Consider the following 12,152-nt stretch of genomic DNA (forward strand, 5'->3'; position numbering starts at 1 on the left):
GACTTCCCCTCCTACATCTCCAGCTGGGCATCCGCACAACAGGCATCCCCTGACCTCAGTGGTGGACCCTCAGGGACGTACCCCAGAGGCCACACACACCCGGGTCCTGGGGTGGGGCACCATGCACAACTGGGGGTCCCCCACACTACTGGCAGACCCTTGCCCGCCCAGCCCCAGCCGGACCATGACTCCAGGACAGCAGCACAGCTGCCAGTGCCCATCAACACCTGCTCCTGCAGGCAACGCTGTGCCCTGCCCCAAGGGGAGCAGACCACACAAAGGAGTCACCCACAGGGCCACCGAACCAACGGACAGGGGACAGAAGATGGGGACTCAGCACCCACGGGGTAACTGGGGCGTGGGCCACGGGGCAGGGGTCTGCACTCACGGCCTTTTTCTCCCTTCCCCCCTTTTTCTGCAGCCACACCATCCGAGGGCCAGGAGAGCCTCACTGAGTCAGTGGTCATGGACAGCCCCCCGGAGGCAAGGAACAGTGACCACCCAGAGGCACCACCAGCACTGGGATGGGCCCGCTCTCTGCACAGCCAGAGGCAGATGGCCAAGGACTCCCACACTGCCACCTCCATCCAGCTCCAGGTGGAACTGGTGGAGCAGCACCTCCAGTTTGAGGAATGGGAGGCCACCTGGCACCAGGCAGCTTGGGGGTACTTTATGGCCACCTTCAGGGACATTGTGGGCTCGTATCGGGAGCTCCTGAACCAGCTGCCCTCTTCCACCACCCCTCCTGCTGCCCCCCGCTACCCCTCCCGCCATAGCCCCACCTGCCAGTCCCCTGGAAGAAGGGCCCGCTGGGCCTGACCGCCAGCCATACCTCCCTGTACTCCCCGACCTCACCCAGACCCACCAGGGACCCTGGACAAAGGAGGGGACATGGGACCCAGGGCCAGCAGGGGTCGCAGCCCTCCATCCTCACCCTGGAGTGATGGCCCATTGCCTGGGCCACCTAGCTCCCCCTCCTTCTGTTAATAGTTATCCCCCCTCCTGTAAATAGTTACCCCCCCACTGTATACAGTTATCCCCACTGTTCTGTTGACAGATACATTCTAGCCACAGTTGTAGTAGTTTGTGATACACTGTTTATTTTTCCCAAACCTCTGTGTGCCCGGTGCTCGATGGGGGGAGCGTGTGGGTGGTGGGGGGAGCATGCAGGAAGCCCACCAGGGTTGGCACTCACTGGGGCCCCTGGTCAAAGTGCCTGCTCAGGGCCTCCCAAACGTGGATCCCATCCTGGTGGGCCTGGTGACTAGGGGCAGTAGCTGGCTGGGGGTAGCGTGTGCCAGCTTCTACCATCCACCCCCAAACAAAGGCCTCCCCCTTTCTCTCTACGATGCTGTGTAAAGTGCAGCAGGTGCCCACCACCTGGGGGACACTGAGGACGCTCATGTCCTGGAGGGCGAGGAGGCAGCACCACCACCCCTTCAAACAGCCAAAGGTGTACTCAACTACCTGGCGGGCATGGCTGAGCTGGCCGTTGAAGCGCTCCTTGCTGGGGGTGAGGTGACCTGTATAGGGCTGCATGAGCCAGGGCTGGAGCGGGTATGCCACATCGGCCACCAGACAGAGAGGCATGGAGGTGTCCCCCAGTGGGATCTCTCTCAGCGGGGATGTAGGTCCCCGTCTCCAGCCACCAGCACAGGCACAAGTTCCAGAAGACCCGTGCATCGTGGGTGCAGCCAGGCTAGCCCACACAGTTGTCCTGGAACCAGCCCCAGATGTCCACCATGGCCTGCAGGATCACAGAATGGTAGCCCTTCATGTTTATGAATTGTCCTCCACTGTGCTCTGGGGCGCAGATGGGTATGTGGGTCCTGTCAAGGGCCCCAAAGCAGTTCGGGAACCCCAGAGTGCCAAAGGCTGTGATGCCCACGACCAGGTCCTCAATGAGGACAACCCTCTGGAGTAATATGGCGTTGAGTCCACAAACCACCTGCAGAGAGGGGACACAGGCACCTGTGAGGGTATGCAGGGTGTACCTGCCCCCCCCCAGCCCCACCCCAGGCCTCGCCACTCCCCAGTGGGTGTGTGCCCGGGCCCCCGTACCTCAATCACGATGGCCCCAACTGTGGCCTTGCGCACACCAAATTGGGGTCCCACGGAGCAGTAGCTGTCTGGAATAGCCAGCTTCCAGAAACCTATCATGACCCTCTTCTCAACAGAGAGTGCGCACCACATCCGGGTGTCGTGGTGTCTCAGGGCAGGGGTCAGCCACTGGCAGAGCTCAAGGAAGGTCTGCCGCTGCATCTGGAAATTCCAGAGCCACCATGAAGACTGAGGCAAAAAAAGCATTGAGTACTTCTGCTTTTCCTGCACCATCTGCCACTAGGTTACCTCCCTCATCCAGTAACAGCCCCACGCCCTCCCTGATCACCTTCCAATTGTTAACATGCCTGTAAAAACCCTTCTTTTTACCCTTCACATTCTTTGTTAGCAGCAGTTCCAATTGTGTTTTCGCTTTCCTGATTACTCCACAGCATTCTACAGCAATATATTTATACTCCTCCTTAGTCATCTGTCCAAGTTTCCACTTCTTACACGCATGTTTTCTGAGTTTGAGCTCACCAAGGATTTCCCTGTCAAGTCAAGTTGGTTGCCTACCATGTTTGCTTTTATTACTGTGCATGGGGATGACTTGTTCCTGTGCCTTCAGTATGCCTTCTTTAAAATACTGCTAGTTCTCCTGAACTTCTTTCCCCTTCATATCAGTTTCCCAAGGGACCCTTTCCCTCAGTTCTCTCAGGAAGTCAAAGTAAATGATGGCTTGTGCAATGCACACCTTGAATGCCATCTTTAATAAGCCTTAAGTGGCCTTTCAAAAAGAAACTTTCTCTGATAGGAGAGACAGAGACCCACTCATTCCATGGGGAAGCACTCTGTGTGAATTGTATCTCAGTTTTGACCTTCAATTTCCAGCTCCCATCCACAGGGTGAGGAACCAAAAAAGGTGAAAGCAGGATCTCATCCTGCAGCACATGGAGCAGTCTGAGGCAGAAACCAGTAAGATGACAAAGAACTCAGTGGTGGCAAAGTACAGCTCAGTGGCAGCAGAAAATGCTTGAGTTCTAGCAGGAGCAAATGGCAAAGCTCCTAATGTCAGTGAGCGACCAAATCAAGTCCTGTGCTCCATGCTGCAGAGGCAGAGGGACTCCCAATGCAGCACTGAAGAGAGGTCATCCACCCTCCATCGTTACAGTCCTTGAACACGGGGAGGGAGGGCAAGGACAGCGTGTCCCTCTAGCCTCAAGGGTCACTGCAAAAGGCTATTCCATCACCCTCAACAACACTTCTTTTCCCTGCCCCTTAAACTTCTTCTCCACCCAAAATAAACTTATTCTTTTGAGCTTGGTGTGATTTTTGGCACGCACGAGTGATAGGGTGCACAAATCATTGCGGGGAACTGGATGGGGGGTGAAGAGGACTGATAGCACAGGTACCTGCCGCTAAGCCAAGATCTGCAGAGGACTCATGGAAGAAAGGAACAGGGCAGATGGCGGGGGGGGTCGGGGTTGGCAGGCTGAAAGCACAGTTGCCTGCTGCAACACCAAGGTCCACAGAGGACTCGCAGCACACAGAACCGGGCAGGGGAGTGAATGGGCTGAAAGCACAGGTGCCCACCGCTAAGCCAAGATCCCCATAAGACTCACAGCAGACAGACACAGGCTAGGGACGGGGACGAGGCTGAAAGCACAGGTGCTTTTTTTAGGAAAATAATCCTCCCTCCACATGCATTCTACTTCCTGCAACTTAACCCCCTCCCACCAAGTAAAAGCATTCTTTCAGTAAGATACCATCTGATTTATTGGTTCACATTTGGTGAGGAGCACAAATCAGTTTGGGGACTGGGGCTTGATTGGCATTGCAACAGAGAACTATTGCTATCATGTGCATGACAGATCACTCGTGAAGCTATATTTTAAAGTGTCCCTGATTGCTGCTGCCTCCTCATGGTGATTGGCGAACAGCTGCGTAGATGGCTGCGAGTAAGCCCTGCTCATGGCCTCATCTGTGGAATTTCAGGCAGATGGGAAATTCTCCCACCTGGATTCACAATTTTTGTGCAAAATAACTCATGATGTAATCATGGTGGGGACATTAGTTTCAGAAAGGTCCAAACGAATCAACAGGCATCTAAACCTTGCTTTTAAACAGCCAAAGGCGCATACCACCACTATTCTGCACTTGCTAAGTCTGTGACTGAAGTCTTCCTTGCTGTGGTCCAGGGCTCCTGTGTAGGGATTCATAAGGCAAGGGAACAGAGGGTAAACAGGGTCACCCAATATGACAATAGGTATCTCTACATCTCCAATTGCAATTTTGCAGTCTGGGAAAAAAGTCCCATCCAGAAGCTTTCTGAACTGACCAGAATTTCTGAAGAAGAGCACATCATGAACCCCCCTCAACCATCTCACGCTGATGTCGCTGAAATGACATTTGTGATCTACCAATGCTTGCAAAACCATTGAGAAGTATCTGTTTCTGTACTCAGAGCCCTGCTGGGGCCATGATGGGGATGTGCATGCCATCTATTGCCCCACCACAGATAGGAAACTCCTGGCGAGCAAAGCCATCCACTATAACCTGTACGTTTCCTCGGGTCGCAGTTTTCCTGAGGAAATGCTGACAGATTGCATAGGCCACCTGCATCACCACGGACCCCACTGTAGAGCTGCCCATCCCAAATTGATTTGCCACTGATTGGTAACTGTCAGGTGTTGCAGATGTCCACTGAGCGATTGCCACTTGCTTCTGAATCGTTAAAGCCAGCCTCATTCTTGTGTCACTGTGCTTCAGGGTGGTTGCCAGCGCATCACCAAGTTCCATAAAAGTGGACTTGCACATATGAAATTTCTGCACCCACTGCTAGTCGTCTCAGGACTCCAAAACGATGTGGTCCCACCAGTGTGTGCTGGTCTCACAAGCCCAAAACTTCTGCTCCACTGTCAACAATGGATTCAGGGTAGCCAGCATTTGTGAGTTCTTGGGCTGCAGTTGAAAGAATTTCTCTTCAAAACCAGCATCGTCATCATCATCATACTGAACCATAATTGCACTTTGTAACAGAAAGCAAAATTGCACAACAATCCAGGAAGTTGCTTCAATGTTATGTGCGATAACTTGAAGCATTTGGTGATCCATGCTTGTGCTAACGTTCTGCCAGAGAAAATGATGCAGGAAATGGCGTGATCGCCAGTGTGTTTTCATGTGGTTACTGCATGCTCTGAATTCTGGGAGAGTGCTTTGCATTCTAGGATTCTGACATGAAACACCCACAAACTACTGGGGCTAAGGCACTGTGGGACAGGCAATCACAATGCATTGCCCACGTAGTCAAACTTGCATAAGGCAATGGGAACGTGGAAACTAGACACGGCGAAACGGTGGGTCAAATTTCTAAAAGGTTTGTGGACGCTTAAATTCAAATTCACAAGAACAAGATTAAAAAACCAAATTTATTAAATGTCAAATTTATCTCGCAGTGTAGATGCAGCCACAGTCTTTGCATCAGTTCCGTTCCATTGGTTAACAATACAGGGAGTGCTAGTGTAGACAGGCCAAAACCTCAAATATATTTATATACGTACAGTGTCAATTAGACACACACTGAAGGTTAAATAATACAATCCTTACAATTCCAGAAATAGCCTGCAGTGCCTGGAGGCTCAAGCTGAGTATTTTTTCTGACTTGTGTCATGAAAAATAAATATTATGCAAATTCTACACTTGGTAACATCTTTGCAGTCCCTCTCTCTGGTTATTCCTGCATAACTGTAAAAGAACAGTGAAATTCTACTTTTAATACCAAAGTAAGCAAGTATAACTCACAAACAGGAAACAAGTTTTGAGTTCAGAGTCATTTTTATTATCTCTTTTTGGACAATAATTTTCTTTCAATTCAGCTACAAACACAACTTCAGTCACATAAGCAATGCCTGATTGTTAATTCAGTTACACATTTAATTGCTCAAACCTATAAATTATTTTCAGTAATGTGAAGTAAGCTAGGGAAACCTTTAAGCTTAAGGCTTGTCTACACAAATACAGTTTGTGGCAAGTAGGAATGTAAATCTATCTCACACTGGTGAGCCACAGACTTCAGATCCTGCCACCAAGTCTTTTGATCCACTTCATGGTCCACCCGACCGGGACTCTGAGGCAGGCCCTCTGCCTGACACAGCCCCAAGCCACTCAAAACAGTTGGCAGTTCCCTCCATGTGCTTATAGGTGCTCCACACAGACTTTGCACTACCCCTGCCCTGAGCTCAATCATTGCAGCTCACACTGGCAGCTCACATTGGTCAAACTTTCCTCACCCCCAACACACACACCCCTGGCACAAGGCACATCAAGGTATAAAGAGGCAGCAACCAGCCATTTTGAGCAGCCTGGGATTTGGCAAGCAGAGAACCTGCCTTGAGATCCCACTGGGCTGCTGGCCAGGAGCTGCCTAGGTAAGCACCTCTGGCTAGAACCCACCTCTGGCACCCCAGTTCCTCCCACCCCTCAACTCCCTGTGCCAGGTCACTACCCCATCATCCTCAATGTCACCACCAAAATTCTCTGCACCCCAGTCCCGCAGATCTCAACTCCCTCCTGGATCCGACACTCTAACCCCCTTCCCCAGGTCACCAACCAAACCCTGTGAAACCCCCTTCCTCCCCTGCCCCAAATCACAACTCCACCCCAGATTCTTCACCCTCTACTATGTTTGTTTATTTAAAATATTTTCACTCCATCTCTCTATTTAAATATTCCAAGTGGCTTGCGAAAATAAAACAATATAAAACAATATAAAAATTAAACGTACAAAATCCCAAAGAGACATAAAACCTACTAAGACTTCTCAAGATGAGGGACATACGTACACAGACTGAAAAAACAATAAAAGCACTAGTAAAAAGGGTGGCTTTAGCCTGACTCCAAAGCAATGCTAATGTTGGTGCCATGTGAATATCCTGGGGCAGAAGCTGAGAAGACCCTGCTCTGCACAGATATTAATCTTATCTCCCTAAGTGGGCGAACATTTTTCGGTGCCCTCCGCCACATCAATTATCTCAATCCATGGGCAGGTTCATGTGGGAGAAGACAGTCCTTCAGATACCCTGGACCCAACCCATTTAGGGCTTTATAGGTCATAACAAAGACTGTAAATTATGCCCGGAAACATACTGGAAGCCAGTGCAGCCAGTATTAGTTAAAACTCAAGGAGCTGCATTCTGCAGAAGTTGAAAAGTTTCTGACAGCTCTTTAGAGGCAGTCACCCGTAAAGTGTGTCACAGTAATACAATCGGGATGTAACAAGAGCATGGATCACTGTGGCCAAGTCATGCTTATTCAGGAAGGGTCACAGCTGGCAGAGCAGACAAAGCTGATACAATTCACCTAATTCAGAATCCTCTCCTGCACCATACCGCCCCAGCTCCTGCCGCAGGTCCAGCATCCAAATCCCCTGCCCCAGGTCAAACCTCCCTCGTTCGTGCAAATGCCCTCTCAGACCCCCACACGTTTACTTGCACCCCAGCCCAATACTTCTGCTCCCAACCTCCATTCCAGACCCCATACCCCCCCAATAGAAAAGTGCAGCCCTTGACCTCTTTGCAAAATCTTGGTGTATCCCCCCCATCAAAAAATGGCCACCCTTGCACTAATGATATATCTACTCAGTAAAGAAAAACCCAAAGCTGGAAGAAAATACGGTGATTGACTGAAAGTATTGGGTTTGTTTATTTTAGAAAAGAGGAGACTAAGAGGAATAGCAGTTTTCAAATACGTGAAAGAGTGTTGCAAAGAGGAGGGAGAAAAACCGTTCTCCTCGGCTTCTGAGGATAAGACAAGAAGCAATGAGCTTAAACTGCAGCAAAGGAAGTTTAGGTTGGACATTAGGAAACGTTCCTAAATGTCAGGGTGGTTAAACACTGGAATAAATTGCCTAGGTAGGTTGTGGAACCTCCATCACTAGAGATATTTAAGAGTGGGTTAGACACCTTTTGGGGATGGTCTAGACAGTGGTTGTTCCTGCCATGAGAGCAAGGGACTGGACTTGATGACCTCTTGAGGTACCTTCCAGTTCTAGTGTTTTATCATAGCTAGCCCATGCCAGCCAACTAGGGCTCAGGCTCTGAGACAGTTTCATTGTTGCATAGACTTCCAGGCTTCGGCTGTTGCCTTGGCTCTAGGACCCAGCAGAATGGCAAGGTCCCAGAGCTATAGCTGCAGCCCAAACTCTAAAGTCTACAACAGCAGGGAAAAAAATGCAGCCCAAGTCAGCAGGCACAGCCAACCACACGTTCTTCTTTCCTGCATAGACCCCAAGAGTGTGTTTGGTACCCTAATGCAGCACGTTGGAAATTCTTTAGGGCTCTCTGTTCTACTCTCATTTCAAGTAAGTGTCCACTAGGAAACTTATGTTGTGGGGGAGCATGGTCCATACTGACACAGCGTGTGACATAACATAGATTCACATCCAAAATTGATGCTAACTAAACCTTTATGTAAGCAAGTCCTTAGCTCATGTGTCTTTGTGTACATAAAGCTTTTCTGTACATGTCCTCATAGAACATTTGGTGCATGATAACAAATGCAATCCATGATGAGAGGGAAAGATTACTAATGTCCTTTTTATTTTAATATTGTAACTGACATTTATAATTTTTGATAACTACTGTTGTCTTTTCACTTAATGTATGGCTCCTTATAATGTTGTATGGTTGGGTGTATTCCTGGAGTCTACCTCACAAGACGGAGTCTTTAATCAACAACTCATTTTTAATTCCTACGAATTCCAGGACAACCCCGCAGGGCTGGCAACCCTACTCCTCACTGAAGGCTTCCTGCGACTGCTTAGTCAACAAAAAAAAGGAATTTGGTTTCCATGCACTGTGGGGAGAGGAGCATGTGCAGACACAGCAGTAGTATGAAATAGAATAGATACAGTGACTTTGCCACAGAGATGGCAAAATTCAGATCTTCAAGAAAGGAACCCCAGTGCCTGGGCAAGGAAAAAGAGATGAACCAGAGAGACACCAAGAGATGATGAAGAACATCACATGTTGTGCTGCTTGCATAACCTATTAATTTTGGAATATTCACCAGGGACCCTACAGCTTGTCCTCCTCACACACCCATACTGGCAACAAGATCTCACAGATATTATGCATTGCACAGCATGGAGCACTAACTTAGAGAACATTTTCCTTGCTAAGATTGAGCCTTGTCATGGGAACACACTGAAGTGCCTTTCGGTCTCCACAGGGCACCCCCATATTACCCCAATGGTTTAGGTGATAAACCTTTTCATGTTTCTGTCCAGTTTGCCAGGGAAATAAAGCCTAGCTGGGATAACCCAGAATCATGACTGCTAAAGAAAACATATTAATGACAACTGGCCAGTATGCTAGAAATTCTTTGTTTTCAGCCTTGTCAGAAAGTTGATTGTTTCTAAAAATCCAGAAGTCCCGTACAGTAAACCCCCGAGATATGCAAAATCAAGTTGCATGTCTCAAGTTTACATGACTGCTGCCCCTGACAGGAGAAGGGAAACCACTTCTGTCAAGGGCGGCAGCCGTGAGTCAGGCTGACATCCCTGACAGAGAGCTGCTTTCAGCACTGATTCTCCCAGCTGGAGAACTGGCACTGCAAGCAGCTGTCTGTGCACTGGGCTCCCCAGCTGGGGAGCAGACAGAGACTTGCTGCACAGCTGGGAGAACCAGCACTGCAAGCATCTCTCTGTGCCCCTGGGTCCCCAGGCACACAGCTGCTTCGGGCATGGTTTCTCAGAAACTGCTGGGCAAGCAGCTGTGTGCCCCCCAGCTGGGAGAAGCCAGGGTCGTGTGGCTGCCCTCTCCACTTCCCCCAGCTGCCCAGTCCTCCACACCTCCCCCCCGCCAAATTGTGCAAAATTTGATTTACACTGAGGTTGCCCAGAATGCAACCTCTGTGTAAATCAAGGGATTACTGTACTTTTCCGGACCAGCCAGCATATGCATCAGTAAAGCTTCCATAGTCTGCATAACCACAGAGATGTACTCATTTTGGTTTATGTATTCTGAGACCAGGGAGTGACTGCACACAGAATGGGGACATGTCCCATCCCATTTATTCCCCCACCCAATGCGGTTAGCCCAACACACAGTTCTAGCAACATGGATTTTCACATCCAAAAGCACTAGAGTCACTGGTGGACATACCAGGTTTGCATAATGATCCAGAAACATCACTGAATTCATATTGAACAGGCCTAAAACAGCTCCTCTGGCAACAGCATCTGTTTGGTGAATGGCTGTACCAGAATAATCTCTGTCCGCTCACCCTCACTTGAGTTTGAGTATGGTATCTTCACAAAAGAGGACTGTATGCCCTCCCTACAATGGAGAAGAGCACTTGCATTCCTCTGAGCACATCCATGTTCATAACACCAAAATCAAAAAAAAAGAGCTTTCACATCTACTTATGAAATGTGCAGGGTTAAGTTTAAGTATTACTGTTTTACTCCAGGTGGCCACATTTCCTTAAGATATGTGGATAGCCAACAATGCTCAGAGACTCTCCCACGATATTCAGTGCCACTGTGCTACAATATCATGCGCCCCAAAGCAGCATGCAGGATATCGGTACACTTCGTTGTCGTTGCAATTTCACTTCATTCCGTGTGGATGTAAGAGCTTAGCACAAATGGCTGAATGTAAACATGCTCTAACCCCATGCTCCAACTTTCTAGTGTAGACAAGACCTATCCTAACCCCTAGATATCTCTCATCACACTGAATACCGTAAGGGCACTAAAACGACCTCTGTGGCCAGGGCAGTGGCTGCAGATCCCTGCAGAGCTGGGCGCGAGCCATCTCCCTCCTTCACAACCGTTCTGAGGCAGCCCACGAAGGAAGGCTCACCCCTGCGCCCACCACTTCCCGCCGTTTTTCCCCAGGTTCCCTGGCCGGGCCAGCTGAGGGCGGCAGGAACCAGGGCTGACCCCAGGGAGATGGGGGCGCTCCCGGCGGCAGGGGAGAGAGGAGGGAGCAAGAAGGGGGATGGGGTCGCTCCCGGCCAGGGAAGGGGGGTTGCTCCCGGTTGCTGAGGGAACAGAGAAGTCGCCCCCAGCCAGACCCCTTCCTCTCCCCTTGCCACCATGGGGTCCCGCGGCCTTGCAGCACGGTCCCGGCCCCAGCCCCGGCCCGAGTTGCCGCCGGTCCGCCCCCAACTTACTCTGCCAGGCTCCGGGTCCCGCCACTGCTGCCGCCGCTTGCGAGCCCAGCCCCCAGCTACGGCCCCCGGCGGGGCAGGCTGCGGTGCCTGTTGCTCCATGGAGCTCGAGCTCCGGCTCCGGCTCCGGCTCCGGCTCCGCCTCCTCAGCGGGCCGCCGCCGCCGCCGCCCACGCCGAGCCGGGCTGCTCCCCCTCCGGTCCCCCAGCCCCGGTCGCCATGATCCGGACTCTGGCTACTGCGGGACCCGCTCTGCCCCGGGCCCGCCCCCAGGGCCGCACCCCAGGACACCCCGCCCCGCTGAAGGGGGAGCAGTCCCCCACGTCCGAGCGCAGCCCCTAGGGGCTTGGCGGCCCCAGCGTGGTGCTGCGGGCGGCTGGGCCGCGGGACAGGACGGGACGGCCCCTCAGGCGGCCGCAGGACTTCCTGAGCGCGGAAGCGGACAGCCGGGATCACGGATGCCGCGCGTGGGGAGACGTACCACGGCCTCGGCCGGCGGGGCCGTGGCGTCTGCTGCTGCTGGTCGACCCCGGCCCCCGTGGCTGCGGCAAACGGGCTGTGCGAAAGTCTGAGCGCCGTGGCGGCGTGCAGTCCCTCAGGCCCCCGGGCTCGCCGGGAGACGGGGCTGAGCGCTCGGCTTCTATGGGACTAACTTCTAGCGGCCAGAACGACGCTTCCGCTAGGGCAGGGGGTGCGCTGCCTCGGGCCCGCGCACGGGACCCGGCCCTAGCTCAGCCGCCAGGAGCTGAGTAGTATGGAAGCTTGTCTCTCTTCCCGCACAGATCTTACGTCCCTCAGCTGCCATCTTCTCTGGCCAGTGCTCTGGGACCAGCAAGGCTACACAATGATGGGCGCCGTCTCCGTACAAACAGCTGCAGCTAGATGGCTGTTGTGCCTCAGAGTCCAGACATGAGCTTCCTCACAGTCCTGTGCACTAG

General features: G+C 51.7%; 1 protein-coding gene across 2 annotated transcripts in view; it reads right to left on the reverse strand.

Moving 5' to 3' along the window:
• The window catches only part of TTC28 (tetratricopeptide repeat domain 28), a 483,355-nt gene extending 472,027 nt beyond the window's left edge, over window positions 1-11,328 (reverse strand). For both annotated transcript variants that reach the window (XM_075012421.1, XM_075012420.1), the window contains exon 1: window positions 11,218-11,328. In XM_075012421.1, coding sequence (XP_074868522.1) covers window positions 11,218-11,316 — 99 coding nt within the window. In that variant the 5' untranslated portion in view covers window positions 11,317-11,328. The remainder of the gene's footprint in view (window positions 1-11,217) is intronic.
• Between the last annotated feature and the right edge of the window lie 824 nt (window positions 11,329-12,152).

This window comes from Carettochelys insculpta, chromosome 18, assembly GCF_033958435.1.
Source record: "Carettochelys insculpta isolate YL-2023 chromosome 18, ASM3395843v1, whole genome shotgun sequence".
NCBI classification, from domain to species: Eukaryota; Metazoa; Chordata; order Testudines; family Carettochelyidae; genus Carettochelys; species Carettochelys insculpta.